We start from the raw sequence: 12,340 nt of genomic DNA, 5'->3' as shown, positions 1-12,340 counted from the left end.
TTTAATCCTGTGTTATTTTAAGGCTCGCCCGCTAGGTGGCAGTGTTCACAGAACCTCGGGTCATTTCTTGGGGTTGTGACCTGCTTCCCTCCACTCGTTAACTACCTGTGACGGCAAACAGGAAATCTCAAACATTTATCGAGCAGATTTTCACTGGAAAAGCAGTTATTTCTATCACTTTTAAGAAGGCGAGGATGGAGGAATTTTCTGGTGAAGAGGTACTGAATATGTTACCAACTATTTCGTTCGTCTCTTGAGTATGAAATCCAGAATGTAGATAGCTAACTGGCTGGCACAACAACGCCTGTTAGCTAGCCGAGTTATCTTCTTAGCTAGCCAAATAGCCATACAATTACAGTGGAAAAGACAACTAGCTAGATACTATTTAAAATTTAAACTACCAAGACGATCTCTGCGTTACAGCATTTACCTAACTACCTTGATATTACTGCATTTCAGTTTTAGTCCTAGAGTTTTGACCATTCTAACTGCAGTAAAAGGTGTGATGAGTTGAAGAGATGCCAGTGCAAGTCTGACACATCGTTGTTTCTAGGGCTCTTTCAACTCTGAAGAGGCCAGTAACTCCGTGAAAGAGGTAACTAACGTTATCTATTGATTCAGCATCAATACCTTTGAATAACCAAATGGGAATATGGATATTTAAGATGGATTTTGAAATATGGATTTAGCTAGCTATTACTAAGTGTAAATTGACAGTGAGGTATCATGTGAAACAGCATCCAGTTTCGCAGTCTGTTTGTCCCCTGGTTACTCAAGACAAACGCTCATATCCCCAGTATAGACGTGACTCTGAATACAGCACTGTTCACATCAGGTCCCATGCTCCCCACATGCCTAAAGGGGCCTGCCTTCTCAGATGTGTGTCTGTGTCCAAACTGTCTGTCTTGCAGTGTATTCAGAGTATCATTGGTGAAGAGAGCTACAGACAGGACACTGTGAACCAGTGGACAGCCAAGATTGTGGAGCAAGCCCTCACCCTGCTGGTCAAACAGACTAAGTCATACAAGTACATTGGTATGGCTGCCTTCATCTCCTATTGAACACAGACTTGTTCATTTTGCTGTAAATCCAGCATGCAAACTTATTGTATGGTGAAGAACATGTGAAAAAACACAATTGCTTACTGATATTTTGTTAACAATGATCATAATTTGACCCCTGCCTGTTCCTCTCTCTACAGTCAGCTGTGCTGTCATGCAGAAGAGTGGTGCTGGTCTCCACACAGCTAACTCCTGCTACTGGGACACTGTTACTGATGGTAAGATAACATCCACCACTGCTCAGTTCAAAGGGTTTTCTAGTTACAAATTCTTACACCGGATAATGATATTTAACTAAAGATTGTTGGTGTCAATTACTGGGAGTTACAGGTTAAGTACTGTTTGGTAGCACAGAGAATTTTCAACCAACCTTAACTTGGCGATACTTCATTCTTGATTCAGCCAAACATGTATATTATGAAATGTCCAGTGGCAGGTGGTGTTTTAATTTAGAAAATGCGCCGTTATTAAAAATAAAAAAAGTTTAACTCCATGAAGTAATCATCAATGTGTATGCTGCCATCTTGTCTATCTCAAATCTTCTTTCATTCAACAAAACAGGTGTCATCATGACATGCGGCACTTTGGGGTGGAACCACATGTCTCTTCAAATCAAATTTATTTATATAGCCCTTTGTACATCAGCTGATATCTCAAAGTGCTGTACAGAAACCTAGCCTAAAACCCCAAACAGCAAGCAATGCAGGTGTAGAAGCGCGATGGCTAGGAAAAACTCCCTAGAAAGGCCAAAACCTAGGAAGAAACCTAGAGAGGAACCAGGCTATGTGGGGTGGCCAGTCCTCTTCTGGCTGTGCCGGGTGGAGATTATAACAGAACATGGCCAAGATGTTCAAATGTTCATAAATGACCAGCATGGTCGAATAATAATAAGGCAGAACGGTTGAAACTGGAGCAGCAGCACGGTCAGGTGGACTGGGGACAGCAAGGAGTCATCATGTCAGGTAGTCCTGGGGCACTAAACCAGCCCTCCCCAGCTGCCTAGGAAACACTGCTTATCAAACTGACTCATGCACTGTCTGTTCCTTTCTCTCAGGGAGCTGCACAGTGAAATGGGAGAACCGCACCATGTACTGTGTGGTCAGTGTGTTTGCTGTGGCCTTAACCCCCTAGACCAGGACCAACCCTGATACTGCTTATAGAAGGTGCAATGCTTCACCCATCCTGCAGGGGAGATATTCAGTAATCAGTAGCTCACTGTACATTCTATGCTGAATGGGACAAGCAGCGATACGGCTATAGATGTGGTAAAGGGGTCAATGGAACTCGACCAAAACAATGGAAATGCTTGTAGGAAAGATCCCGACTCTCCTAATTGCCCTCCAGAAAAATGTGGTTATTTGTATATTTGACAAGACATGATCATGTCATCAAGAGTCACATTTTTTATGTCACATGCACAAGTACAGTGAAATGCCTTTATTGCAAACTCAAAATCCAACAATGCAATAATCAAAAACAATGTAATACTAGAAGAAAAACCGACTGATGACCACCACTGATTTCTGTATGCTAGCTATGCTACCAGCTTATATGAATGGGAGTTAGCATTTAGCGGTCACTTCTTCTAAACCTGAAAATGGACAACTTCTGAACGTTATGCAGTGAAAACAGCCAAATATATCCAAATCGAACTTTAGTAACCACATTGTGGGCCCGTTACAATACATCAATCATGACGGATTTGACAAATATCTACTTTGTTAGATTTGTTGAATGTGCGCCAATCCTGCGTCCTTCTATCCCCACGGTCTGCGTTCCATTGACCGATCTACTGCATCTATTGAAATGCTCTGGATGGGCTGAAATGCTGTCCACCCCGAAGACACTTTATTCATTGACTTTAAATGCATCAGTTGAAATATTCCTATTATGACAGCTTGTCTTCAAAGCTGCTACCTTACGATACCAATGTTCCAACTATAATGTTGGCTTTACTTATAATGAATAAGTAATTATTTTGGTGGGTGCTTATATTTGTCCTTTTGTCCCACTTCCTTGATATACGGTGAGGAAAAGCAGTGTTTATTATGTACATTATTTTACATCACAGATCAGATGAACTTGCTTTAGGAAATGCTATGTAAACCGATCACAGGATATTGTATACAGACACGATTTCAAGTTGCAATCATTGTTTAAACAGATGAAGAATAAAATAACAAGTTCCATAGAAATAGTAATATGCCTGTCATTTTGTGGGGTGGAAGGTGCCATCAATAGACTGTAGGACCCATAGCTGAATGTCATTAAACGTTCAAATTAAACCTTTTTAAGATGTCCGTGTATAACTTATCAAGCAGCACAAATACAACACCATGCAGAACAACTCTAGCCAAGCGTTATCACAATACTTTAGGCAGTCTAGTTGATCAGCCACACGCTGCAAGACTTTTCCTCACCAGCACTTTAGGTTTATTTGACTGACCTCAGTAAAAAGAGACGCTGAACTCCCACACGTACACACATAGGACTGACTCAGTGTGCTCACTGGTAGCTGCAATGTATCACTCACTTGGCCAGCCTACAGAAACTCTCAGCTGCTATTGAGTCCAGCAGGAGAAGCTGCAGCTGGGGTAACTACAATATCACATCCCAAACAGCTTTTTGTTGCTGCTCATTTTCATTTTAGACAAACGTCTGTTGTACCTACACACTGAAGAAAGCTGCAAAGGCAAAATGTCTGGTAGACTCCCTGGTGCAGTGAAAAGAAAATATTATTTTAAATGAAGTAAACTTTATGCATGTTATTTTGCTTATACTAACTTGTAAATACACCACCAGAAACAGGAGGAAGTGGAACTAGAGAGTTTTGACACTAGAGTTTCTGTGTTTGCATGTTGTATTGCAGAACAAGAATAACGTTCTGGCCTCTGTGGTAAATGCGGGTAGGTTTGGTCATTTCTTCACAGATTTGTGCAAGAAACCCATTGTGAGGTGTCACTGAGGAGGGGTGTGGAAGGTCATGATCATTAGAACAGTGTAGTTTACTTCCATTTTTGTTGCTATGATCTGATAAACTGTTGTGAGATAAGGGCACTTAAGTTTAAAAAAAAATGTGTTTCACCCAAAGAATCCATATAAAAACCATTGATTGTTTATGTTGGGGATAACAACACAACAGTTTAGGAATGTGAAAATGCTGACAAGCCAGAAGATACTCTGGGTCTGAGCAATATTGAAAGCTACCTTTGATAAAGTAGGAATAATTGGTGCTCTTGGAGGGGTGTTGGGGTCTCAGAAGTTTTCCTTGTTGAAGATGAACTTGACACCAGCCTCAGAGTGAGACAGGCACTGCTTCTCCAAGACGTCAGCCAGCTGGGTGGGACCGCACAGGAACACTCCTACTTTTTTCCTGGACACACACATTAATTACAAATAGTCCACAAGTTGTGAACTATACATGTAACACATTTTACAATTTGAGTAATTTACTCATGTGTCTCTCTGGAATATGGCATTTCTGTTGGCTGTAATTTGGATTAGAAGAGGCTGAAAGGCACTCACTCTGGATGCTTTGTCCCAATAGTAGTAAACTCATTGTCCCAGTTAGGTTTCCCATACAGAGTCTTCTGCTTCAGCCCTGTGATAGGGTCATTCTCTGCCTCATGGTGAACTCTGAAGTGAGCAGCCTTTTGTAAAAAAAAAAAAATATCACTTTTTGAGATTAATTTTGTGATTATGCATTGTCCCACTCTCATCTATGGGCAATAGTTATTCAGTTTGAGACAACGCAGATTTTTTAGCTTTCATCCTTGTACATACAACATAAATATGTGTGTGTTAGTGCTGTGTATCTGTACATCGGTGTGTCTTTTGAGTTTAAGAAAATGTTAGTTCTCTTCAGCATTACTCTGAAAAGCAGGGGCACAACTTTCTCTGTGGACGGGTGGAGGACCACATTCTGAATTTAGATTTTTGTCCCCACAGTTTTATCATTGGAATGTGATACAAAATGTGGCGAAGGTGTGCTTTAGGACCATGAGGACATCTCCGAGTGGTCGGGTAGGCTGTTTGGAGTGTTTTTTCCGACTGGATATATATACATTTTTTAAAGATGTCCCCCCCCGCTTCTAAAACCAAAGTTGCGCTCCTGCTGAAAAGTGTGGTGTGCTGACCTCGGTTTCTTTCCAGCGGGTCAGGTAGATGTTGTAGCTGAGGAAGTCCACCATGCCTTTCTCTGTCATCTGTCCCTCCAGAGACTGCAGCAGGTCAGCAAACCACTCAAACGCCTGGGTCTCAGGACACAGCCAATAGAAGTAGATCTGGCATCGAGGAGATGGAAGAAAGAATGTCCGTTTCACATATTGGACGAAACAAAGCTCTGACGAAGGCCTTGAGGCCGCAGCGTGAAGCTTAATAAAGAGCAGTGATACTATCAAGAGCAGTGTGCGGGTTTCTCCTTTTTCCTCATCTTATTCAACTGTTACCGTGCACCTGCAACAAAGATAGCTCAGATGTGCGAGTGCCCTTTTGAATTTACAAATTGGACATATAACAAGAAGTAAAGAGCAGCCTAAAAGAACGATGTCAACGTTGAAAATAAATGAACATTGCACTCATAGCAGTGAGATTTACTCTCACTTGATGAAATGAAATAGAAAAGCAAATCACAATGCAATGAAGAACATTTTAGTTGAAACATTGGTGGAATGAAATGGGTACCCTACACTGCAATTTGGAAAGACAATAAACCAGACAGACAGAGTCCCTCTCTCACCTTTTTGGTGAAGACGTTCTGGTTCTCCTGGATGTGTTTGTACCACACTGACTTGAGGACGGAGGCGAAGGGGGTGACCCCGATGCCAGCACCCACCAGCATGACCACCTCATAGCCAAACACGTCCTCACTGGCCGTACCAAACGGGCCATCTATCGCCATTCTGCATCCAGGGAGAGAGTTACAGTCATATAACAGTTTAATAGTCTTCTAATTACATTTATATGGTAAAAACATGACAGAATCTAATATACTGGATACTTTCTCGTTAAACAATTACACAATGTTGCGATTGTTGAAATGTACTACTGCTGAAAACCACATTCCTCTGTGGCACTTCCCCTCACCGTTATTTCACAGTAAAAAGAAACACTACTACCCCATCGTCACGTTCTAAATGACAGCCCACTAACTACACTATGATGTCAAGTAGGGACATGAAGTGCAGAAATAGCAGTACAAAAACCTAATTGACATTCAACCTAATGGATATTTAACCGAAGATTAGTTAAGGGGACGGGGACGTAGAAAATGTTAGCTCTGCATTCAAGCACATACTTGGGCAGTTTCCATGCCTCCTGGGTCTCGTTCTTGTCCCCCCCGCAGGCCTCGTACAGGCCCTGGGTCCAGTCGCCCACGATACGGATGTGGACGCTGAAGTGATCCTCCTCGGGGGCGGAGGTGAGGGTGAAGGGATGCCACTCCAGCTGGGAGACGCAGGGACACTGCATGAAGACGTACTGGCCGACCTCCATCCTGAAGCCCTTCCTCTTCATCTGGAGCTCCAGGGTCTTGGACGGGTGCATCACCACCTGGAGAGGAGAAGGACGGGAGAAAAACAAGATGGAGGCCAAAAGAGACAACTAACTGTTGGATAAAAGAAATTGTCCGTTAGAGAAATTGCCTGTTGGGAGTGTACAAGCTGGCTTGAAGGACAGTACTGACCTTGGTGATGACCACCTTCTGTTGGGAGCGGTAGAATCGGACCAGTCTCTCACACACATACAAGATCATAGGCCCCACCACCCACTTCCATGTCTGAAGAGGAAACCAACAGAGAAAATGTTCTTTACAAAAAAGAAGCAGCACACTTAAGTCATGTAAAAAAAAAAACAACGAGCTGTCATAGCTCACCATAGGAGGGTTCCCAGCAAACTCTGGCTTAGGGCAAAAGGTCCCGTTCTTTCCCCATGACTCAAACTGATCTGCACACTGCGATGGCTTGTTCTCCAGGAGACTTGTAGCGGTCTGCCCTCGGACAATTCGCCTGTGGCAAACCGTTTTAGAGAGATTTCAAATAAAACGGTAGGGCTTTACCTGCAGGTATAATACTTGTATTACTTGTTATAAGCATGTATGAACCCTTTTAACACCTTAAAATGAGGCTAATAATATGTTATGTCTGTAGGAAATGTTCAAGTGACTCAAACGGGGTATTATGGAGAAACAATGAATGTGCACATTTTTGTGAGTTTTAACTGACTCACCCGAAGCCGTGGAAGACGAGTCCGATGAAGAAGATGATGAAGAGGTGATGGGTGTACCAGAAAACCTCAAAGTATGACCTGCGGATGACCTCCATGGATGATGTAATGATGAGGATGAGGGCCAAGGTGATGACCACGCCAGTTAAACCCGCAATGGTAGTGAACATCACTATGGTTGGGTTCTGACCCAATCAGAGAAGGGGGATTTCAGAGTAATGCAGTCATGTTGTTGCCTCGGAGGGAGTGTGGAGGCTGTGTTTGGGACTATCTGCTCAACCTATTTAGGGAAGTCGGTAATGTTCAGAAATGCTTCCTTCTGACTCAGCATAATGAACTTGCTCTAATATTACAAGAAGTGGGACATTTGCCTTCCATTTTTCGATCTGTTTTAGTCAAATATTATATCTCTCTGTTCAGAGGAGGCAGCCTATGAGTAATGGTGTGTTATGGGCTGAGGAACATAGAAATACATTATCATTCTATTCATTCTATTTCTATGCTGGGAGATTCCTCTCTGTCATAATCTGCTATCAATTGTCAACATTCTGTCCTTGGTCAGAACTGACCTCTTGACATAGCTACATTAAATACAGAATACTCTGTAACACGTTATGCATTCCTAAAGCCTTTATAGCACTACATAAGACATTGGAATGTGTCCTAGGCAGTCATAAACATAATGAACACAGTGTCCTAGGCAGTTATAAACATAATGACCACAGTGTCCTAGGCAGTCATAAACATAATGAACACAGTGTCCTAGGCAGTTATAAACATAATGAACACAGTGTCCTAGGCAGTTATAAACATAATGAACACAGTGTCCTAGGCAGTCATAAACATAATGAACACAGTGTTCTAGGCAGTTATAAACATAATGAACACAGTGTCCTAGGCAGTCATAAACATAATGAACACAGTGTCCTAGGCAGTTATAAACATAATGAACACAGTGTCCTAGGCAGTTATAAACATAATGAACACAGTATCCTAGGCAGTTATAAACATAATGAACACAGTGTCCTAGGCAGTTATAAACATAATGAACACAGTGTCCTAGGCAGTCATAAACATAATGAACACAGTGTCCTAGGCAGTTATAAACATAATGAACACAGTGTCCTAGGCAGTTATAAACATAATGACCACAGTGTCCTAGGCAGTTATAAACATAATGAACACAGTGTCCTAGGCAGTCATAAACATAATGAACACAGTGTCCTAGGCAGTTATAAACATAATGAACACAGTGTCCTAGGCAGTTATAAACATAATGACCACAGTGTCCTAGGCAGTTATAAACATAATGAACACAGTGTCCTAGGCAGTTATAAACATAATGAACAATGTGTCCTAGGCAGTCTTAAACATAATGACCACAGTGTCCTAGGCAGTTATAAACATAATGACCACAGTGTCCTAGGCAGTTATAAACATAATGAACACAGTGTCCTAGGCAGTTATAAACATAATGACCACAGTGTCCTAGGCAGTTATAAACATAATGAACACAGTGTCCTAGGCAGTTATAAACATAATGAACAATGTGTCCTAGGCAGTCTTAAACATAATGACCACAGTGTCCTAGGCAGTTATAAACATAATGAACACAGTGTCCTAGGCAGTTATAAACATAATGAACACAGTGTCCTAGGCAGTTATAAACATAATGAACACAGTGTCCTAGGCAGTTATAAACATAATGAACACAGTGTCCTAGGCAGTCATAAACATAATGAACACAGTGTCCTAGGCAGTTATAAACATAATGAACACAGTGTCCTAGGCAGTCTTAAACATAATGACCACAGTGTCCTAGGCAGTTATAAACATAATGAACACAGTGTCCTAGGCAGTCTTAAACATAATGACCACAGTGTCCTAGGCAGTTATAAACATAATGAACACAGTGTCCTAGGCAGTTATAAACATAATGAACACAGTGTCCTAGGCAGTCTTAAACATAATGACCACAGTGTCCTAGGCAGTTATAAACATAATGAACACAGTGTCCTAGGCAGTTATAAACATAATGAACACAGTGTCCTCGGCAGTCATAGACATAATGAACACTGTGTCCTAGGCAGTTATAATCATAATGAACACAGTGTCCTCGGCAGTCATAGACATAATGAACACTGTGTCCTAGGCAGTTATAATCATAATGAACACAGTGTCCTAGGCAGTCTTAAACATAATGAACACAGTGTCCTAGGCAGTTATAAACATAATGACCACAGTGTCCTAGGCAGTCTTAAACATAATGAACACAGTGTCCTAGGCAGTTATAAACATAATGAACACAGTGTCCTAGGCAGTTATAAACATAATGAACACAGTGTCCTAGGCAGTTATAAACATAATGAACACAGTGTCCTAAGCAGTTATAAACGTAATGAACACAGTGTCCTAGGTAGTCATAGACATAATGAACACAGTGTCCTAGACATTTATAAACATAATGAACACAGTGTCCTAGGCAGTTTTAAACGTAATGAACACAGTGTCCTAGGTAGTCATAGACATAATGAACACAGTGTCCTAGGCAATTATAAACGTAATGAACGCAGTGTCCTAGGTAGTCATAGACATAATGAACAATGAAAATCTGTGGCTAATAGAATACTCACGGTCTGGTCAGTCCTGATGGGGTTTAGGTAGGAGGCATTGTCTCCGGTGCCAATCTGGGACAGCACAAAGGGCAGAGAGCTGCTGTTCCTGTATAGCTGGGCTCCCATGAACCACTCAAAGTTAAACAGGTGGGCGATGATGTGGACCGCTAGGCAAGGACAAAGGCAAAGTGAAGATTACAATCTGTACAGAGACATCTGTTTGATGAACAATGAAGACGAATGAAGACGATCAAAGGCAAATGTAAAGCAAACTAAGTTAGTGAGTAGGGTACCTGTGTGAAATGCTATCATGTAAGCTACCAGCTTGTGAAAGGTGATGTTTCTGTCCAGTTGTCGAGCAGCTGTGCGACTGCAACACTGAATGTGTAGGAAAAGTTTGAAAAAGTGTGATACAGCTATTATTTATAGATGACTACCCATACACATTTGAATGAAATAGGGTCGGGGTGTGTCTGTGTTACCTGAATGGAGCCGCGCAGGAAGGACAGAAGGTTCCGGCAGACTGGCAGCAGAATAAGCATACAGTTGAAGTTGAGACAGGCTGCAGGAGCCCTGGCCCAGGAGAGGGCATCCTGAGGGGAGTGATAGTAGGGTTGATAGAGAGGGAGAGGAAGTGGGAATAATTAGTCGAACAACACCATTTTTTACAGTTTGAATCTGGGTTTTTTTAACTTCTGGTTACTGGTTTCAATTGAAAGGGGCCCTCAGGGACTGAGCAGGAGTGAGAGGGAAGACTCAGTTTCACTTCTGGTCATTGCTACTTTTAGTTTAGCCACCTGTGCTTCCTGTGAGGAACACGTAGTCAGTCATACACACAGCTGTAACCACAGAGTAAAGATATCACATCAACTTGTGATTCCTTTTTTGTTTCAATCTCTGTCAGACAAGAGGGGTTAAGGCATAATATGGACTACACATATTCAATATGAATGACCTACTAACTGTACAATATACATGTAAATATAAAATCAACTAAGAATTAAGGTCTACGTGCTAAATATGTAATACAGCAGGCCCTGCTGACAGATGACAACAGCACTCCATATTTGGTTCTGGGTTGCCGAGATGTCTAATACACTAAGAGCAGAGTATGACATCTTAAACTGACCTCCATTTCTTCAATCATTTCTTCAATAGAAAAGGACTTTGGTTCTCAAACTTACCCCGAGAAGGACCCGTGTGTAGAACCATCTCTCAGTCAGGAAGTTCATGTAGAACTGGACAAACAGGTAAGCGTTGATTCCCAGCCATACCAGCTAAAACAGACCCAATTCACCTGGTTAGATCAGTAGGACATTACACCCCAAAACAGAAATGTGGAGTAATTATAGAATTGAATTTGGCAGACTTACAATGACAAAGACCGAAAGTCCCTCGTTGGCAGCAAAGTTGCCCATGGTGAAATGATGATTGAGTTTGTGTGTGTGTGTGTGTGAGAGAGAGACAGAGAGAGAGTGAAAAGTGGAAGGGGGACAGTGATGTGCTGAGTTATATAGACTAGAGACCAGGACATGTGGTTTCCACCACTACCCCTGTGAGTGAGGGTGCATCTCAATAGTCTAATGCTGCTTCCTCTTTTCTTCTCAACTTCCTCGTCTGCACTGATCTGAAAATAAAGCAAAGGTGAAAGAAACATGGTGATTACCTTCATCAGGTATTTGCTTTAACCTGTCCAACTTTATCCAATGACATATGTGCAGACCCACTGGGCACAGACGTCAATTCAACATCTATTCCACTTTGGTTCATTGAAATGACATGGAAACAGCGTTGATTCAACCTGTGTGTGCCTAGTAGGGATGAAGGAAAGGAGGAAAGGAAAGGAAGCCACTTCAGTATGAGATGCACCCATACTGCATGCTATTTCATTAGGGAAGTACATGTAGCAACCTCTTTTGTCATCCCAAGGTATTGCACAATGACAGGCTTTTATTTCTTTATTTGACCATCGGCTGGACCGCTTTGTCTTCCATGCAGCAGAAGTGAAGGATTTCCACAGGAGAAGTGAAATCTCTAATCAACTTGTATGTAGTTTTTCATTAATAAAAACAAGTATATATTTAAAGGTGTATGTAATGTATGTAAATATATAACATATGAAAGACAAACTAAACCTATATCAGATAATGATGTCTAGTCATTATGCTTAACTAGTTTGATTGCATTGCTTTTTCAGTCAGACTAAGTGAAAATATCATGAAATATTAAGTATTCCAAAGAAGTAGGCCACAAATGGTGAGACGTTGATCTAACTCAAGCAGACAACAACCCTGTGAGAGCCCCGTATGACCACAAGAGGTCACTATATCACATCAGTATTTCAATGGATGTATCCTCCTCTTACAAGTACATGTTCTTGATTCATTTGGACAAGACGTTAAAAAGGAATGGTCAAAGTAGACCTAATTCATTTCCCAATTA

General features: G+C 41.6%; 2 protein-coding genes across 2 annotated transcripts; one reads left to right on the top strand and one right to left on the bottom strand.

Annotated features, from left to right (window-relative positions):
- Positions 1–77: 77 nt before the first annotated feature.
- On the top strand, positions 78–3,350 carry LOC135543288 (dynein light chain Tctex-type 3-like). The gene is made up of 5 exons (XM_064970445.1): positions 78–218; positions 554–595; positions 912–1,035; positions 1,202–1,279; positions 2,116–3,350. Exons 1-5 carry the CDS (start codon positions 195–197, stop codon positions 2,190–2,192), a joined length of 345 nt encoding a protein of 114 aa, XP_064826517.1. The 5' UTR covers positions 78–194; the 3' UTR covers positions 2,193–3,350.
- On the bottom strand, positions 2,484–11,380 carry LOC135543287 (cytochrome b-245 heavy chain-like). The gene is made up of 13 exons (XM_064970444.1): positions 11,272–11,380; positions 11,083–11,175; positions 10,381–10,491; positions 10,192–10,276; positions 9,917–10,065; positions 7,287–7,468; positions 6,934–7,066; positions 6,745–6,837; positions 6,358–6,611; positions 5,800–5,962; positions 5,198–5,344; positions 4,587–4,711; positions 2,484–4,434 (listed from the first exon to the last, which is right to left on the bottom strand). The coding sequence occupies exons 1-13, from the start codon at positions 11,314–11,316 to the stop codon at positions 4,317–4,319; spliced, it is 1,698 nt and encodes a 565-aa protein (XP_064826516.1). The 5' UTR covers positions 11,317–11,380; the 3' UTR covers positions 2,484–4,316.
- Between the last annotated feature and the right edge of the window lie 960 nt (positions 11,381–12,340).

Source organism: Oncorhynchus masou, chromosome 7, assembly GCF_036934945.1.
Source record: "Oncorhynchus masou masou isolate Uvic2021 chromosome 7, UVic_Omas_1.1, whole genome shotgun sequence".
In the NCBI taxonomy this organism is placed as follows: Eukaryota; Metazoa; Chordata; class Actinopteri; order Salmoniformes; family Salmonidae; genus Oncorhynchus; species Oncorhynchus masou.
This window is presented reverse-complemented; position numbering and strand designations above follow the sequence as displayed.

Bases quoted from the DNA above. Each gene is read 5' to 3' on its own strand.
- LOC135543288 (XM_064970445.1), top strand. From the start codon at position 195: ATGGAGGAATTTTCTGGTGAAGAG. The intron at 219-553 runs GTACTGAATATG...CGTTGTTTCTAG, and splicing joins AGGAATTTTCTGGTGAAGAG to GGCTCTTTCAACTCTGAAGA. The intron at 1,280-2,115 runs GTAAGATAACAT...CCTTTCTCTCAG, and splicing joins CTGGGACACTGTTACTGATG to GGAGCTGCACAGTGAAATGG.
- LOC135543287 (XM_064970444.1), bottom strand. From the start codon at position 11,316: ATGGGCAACTTTGCTGCCAACGAGGGACTTTCGGTCTTTGTCATT. The intron at 7,469-9,916 runs GTGAGTATTCTA...TGATTGGGTCAG, and splicing joins CCATCAGGACTGACCAGACC to AACCCAACCATAGTGATGTT. The intron at 5,963-6,357 runs GTATGTGCTTGA...CCCTGGATGCAG, and splicing joins GAGGCATGGAAACTGCCCAA to AATGGCGATAGATGGCCCGT.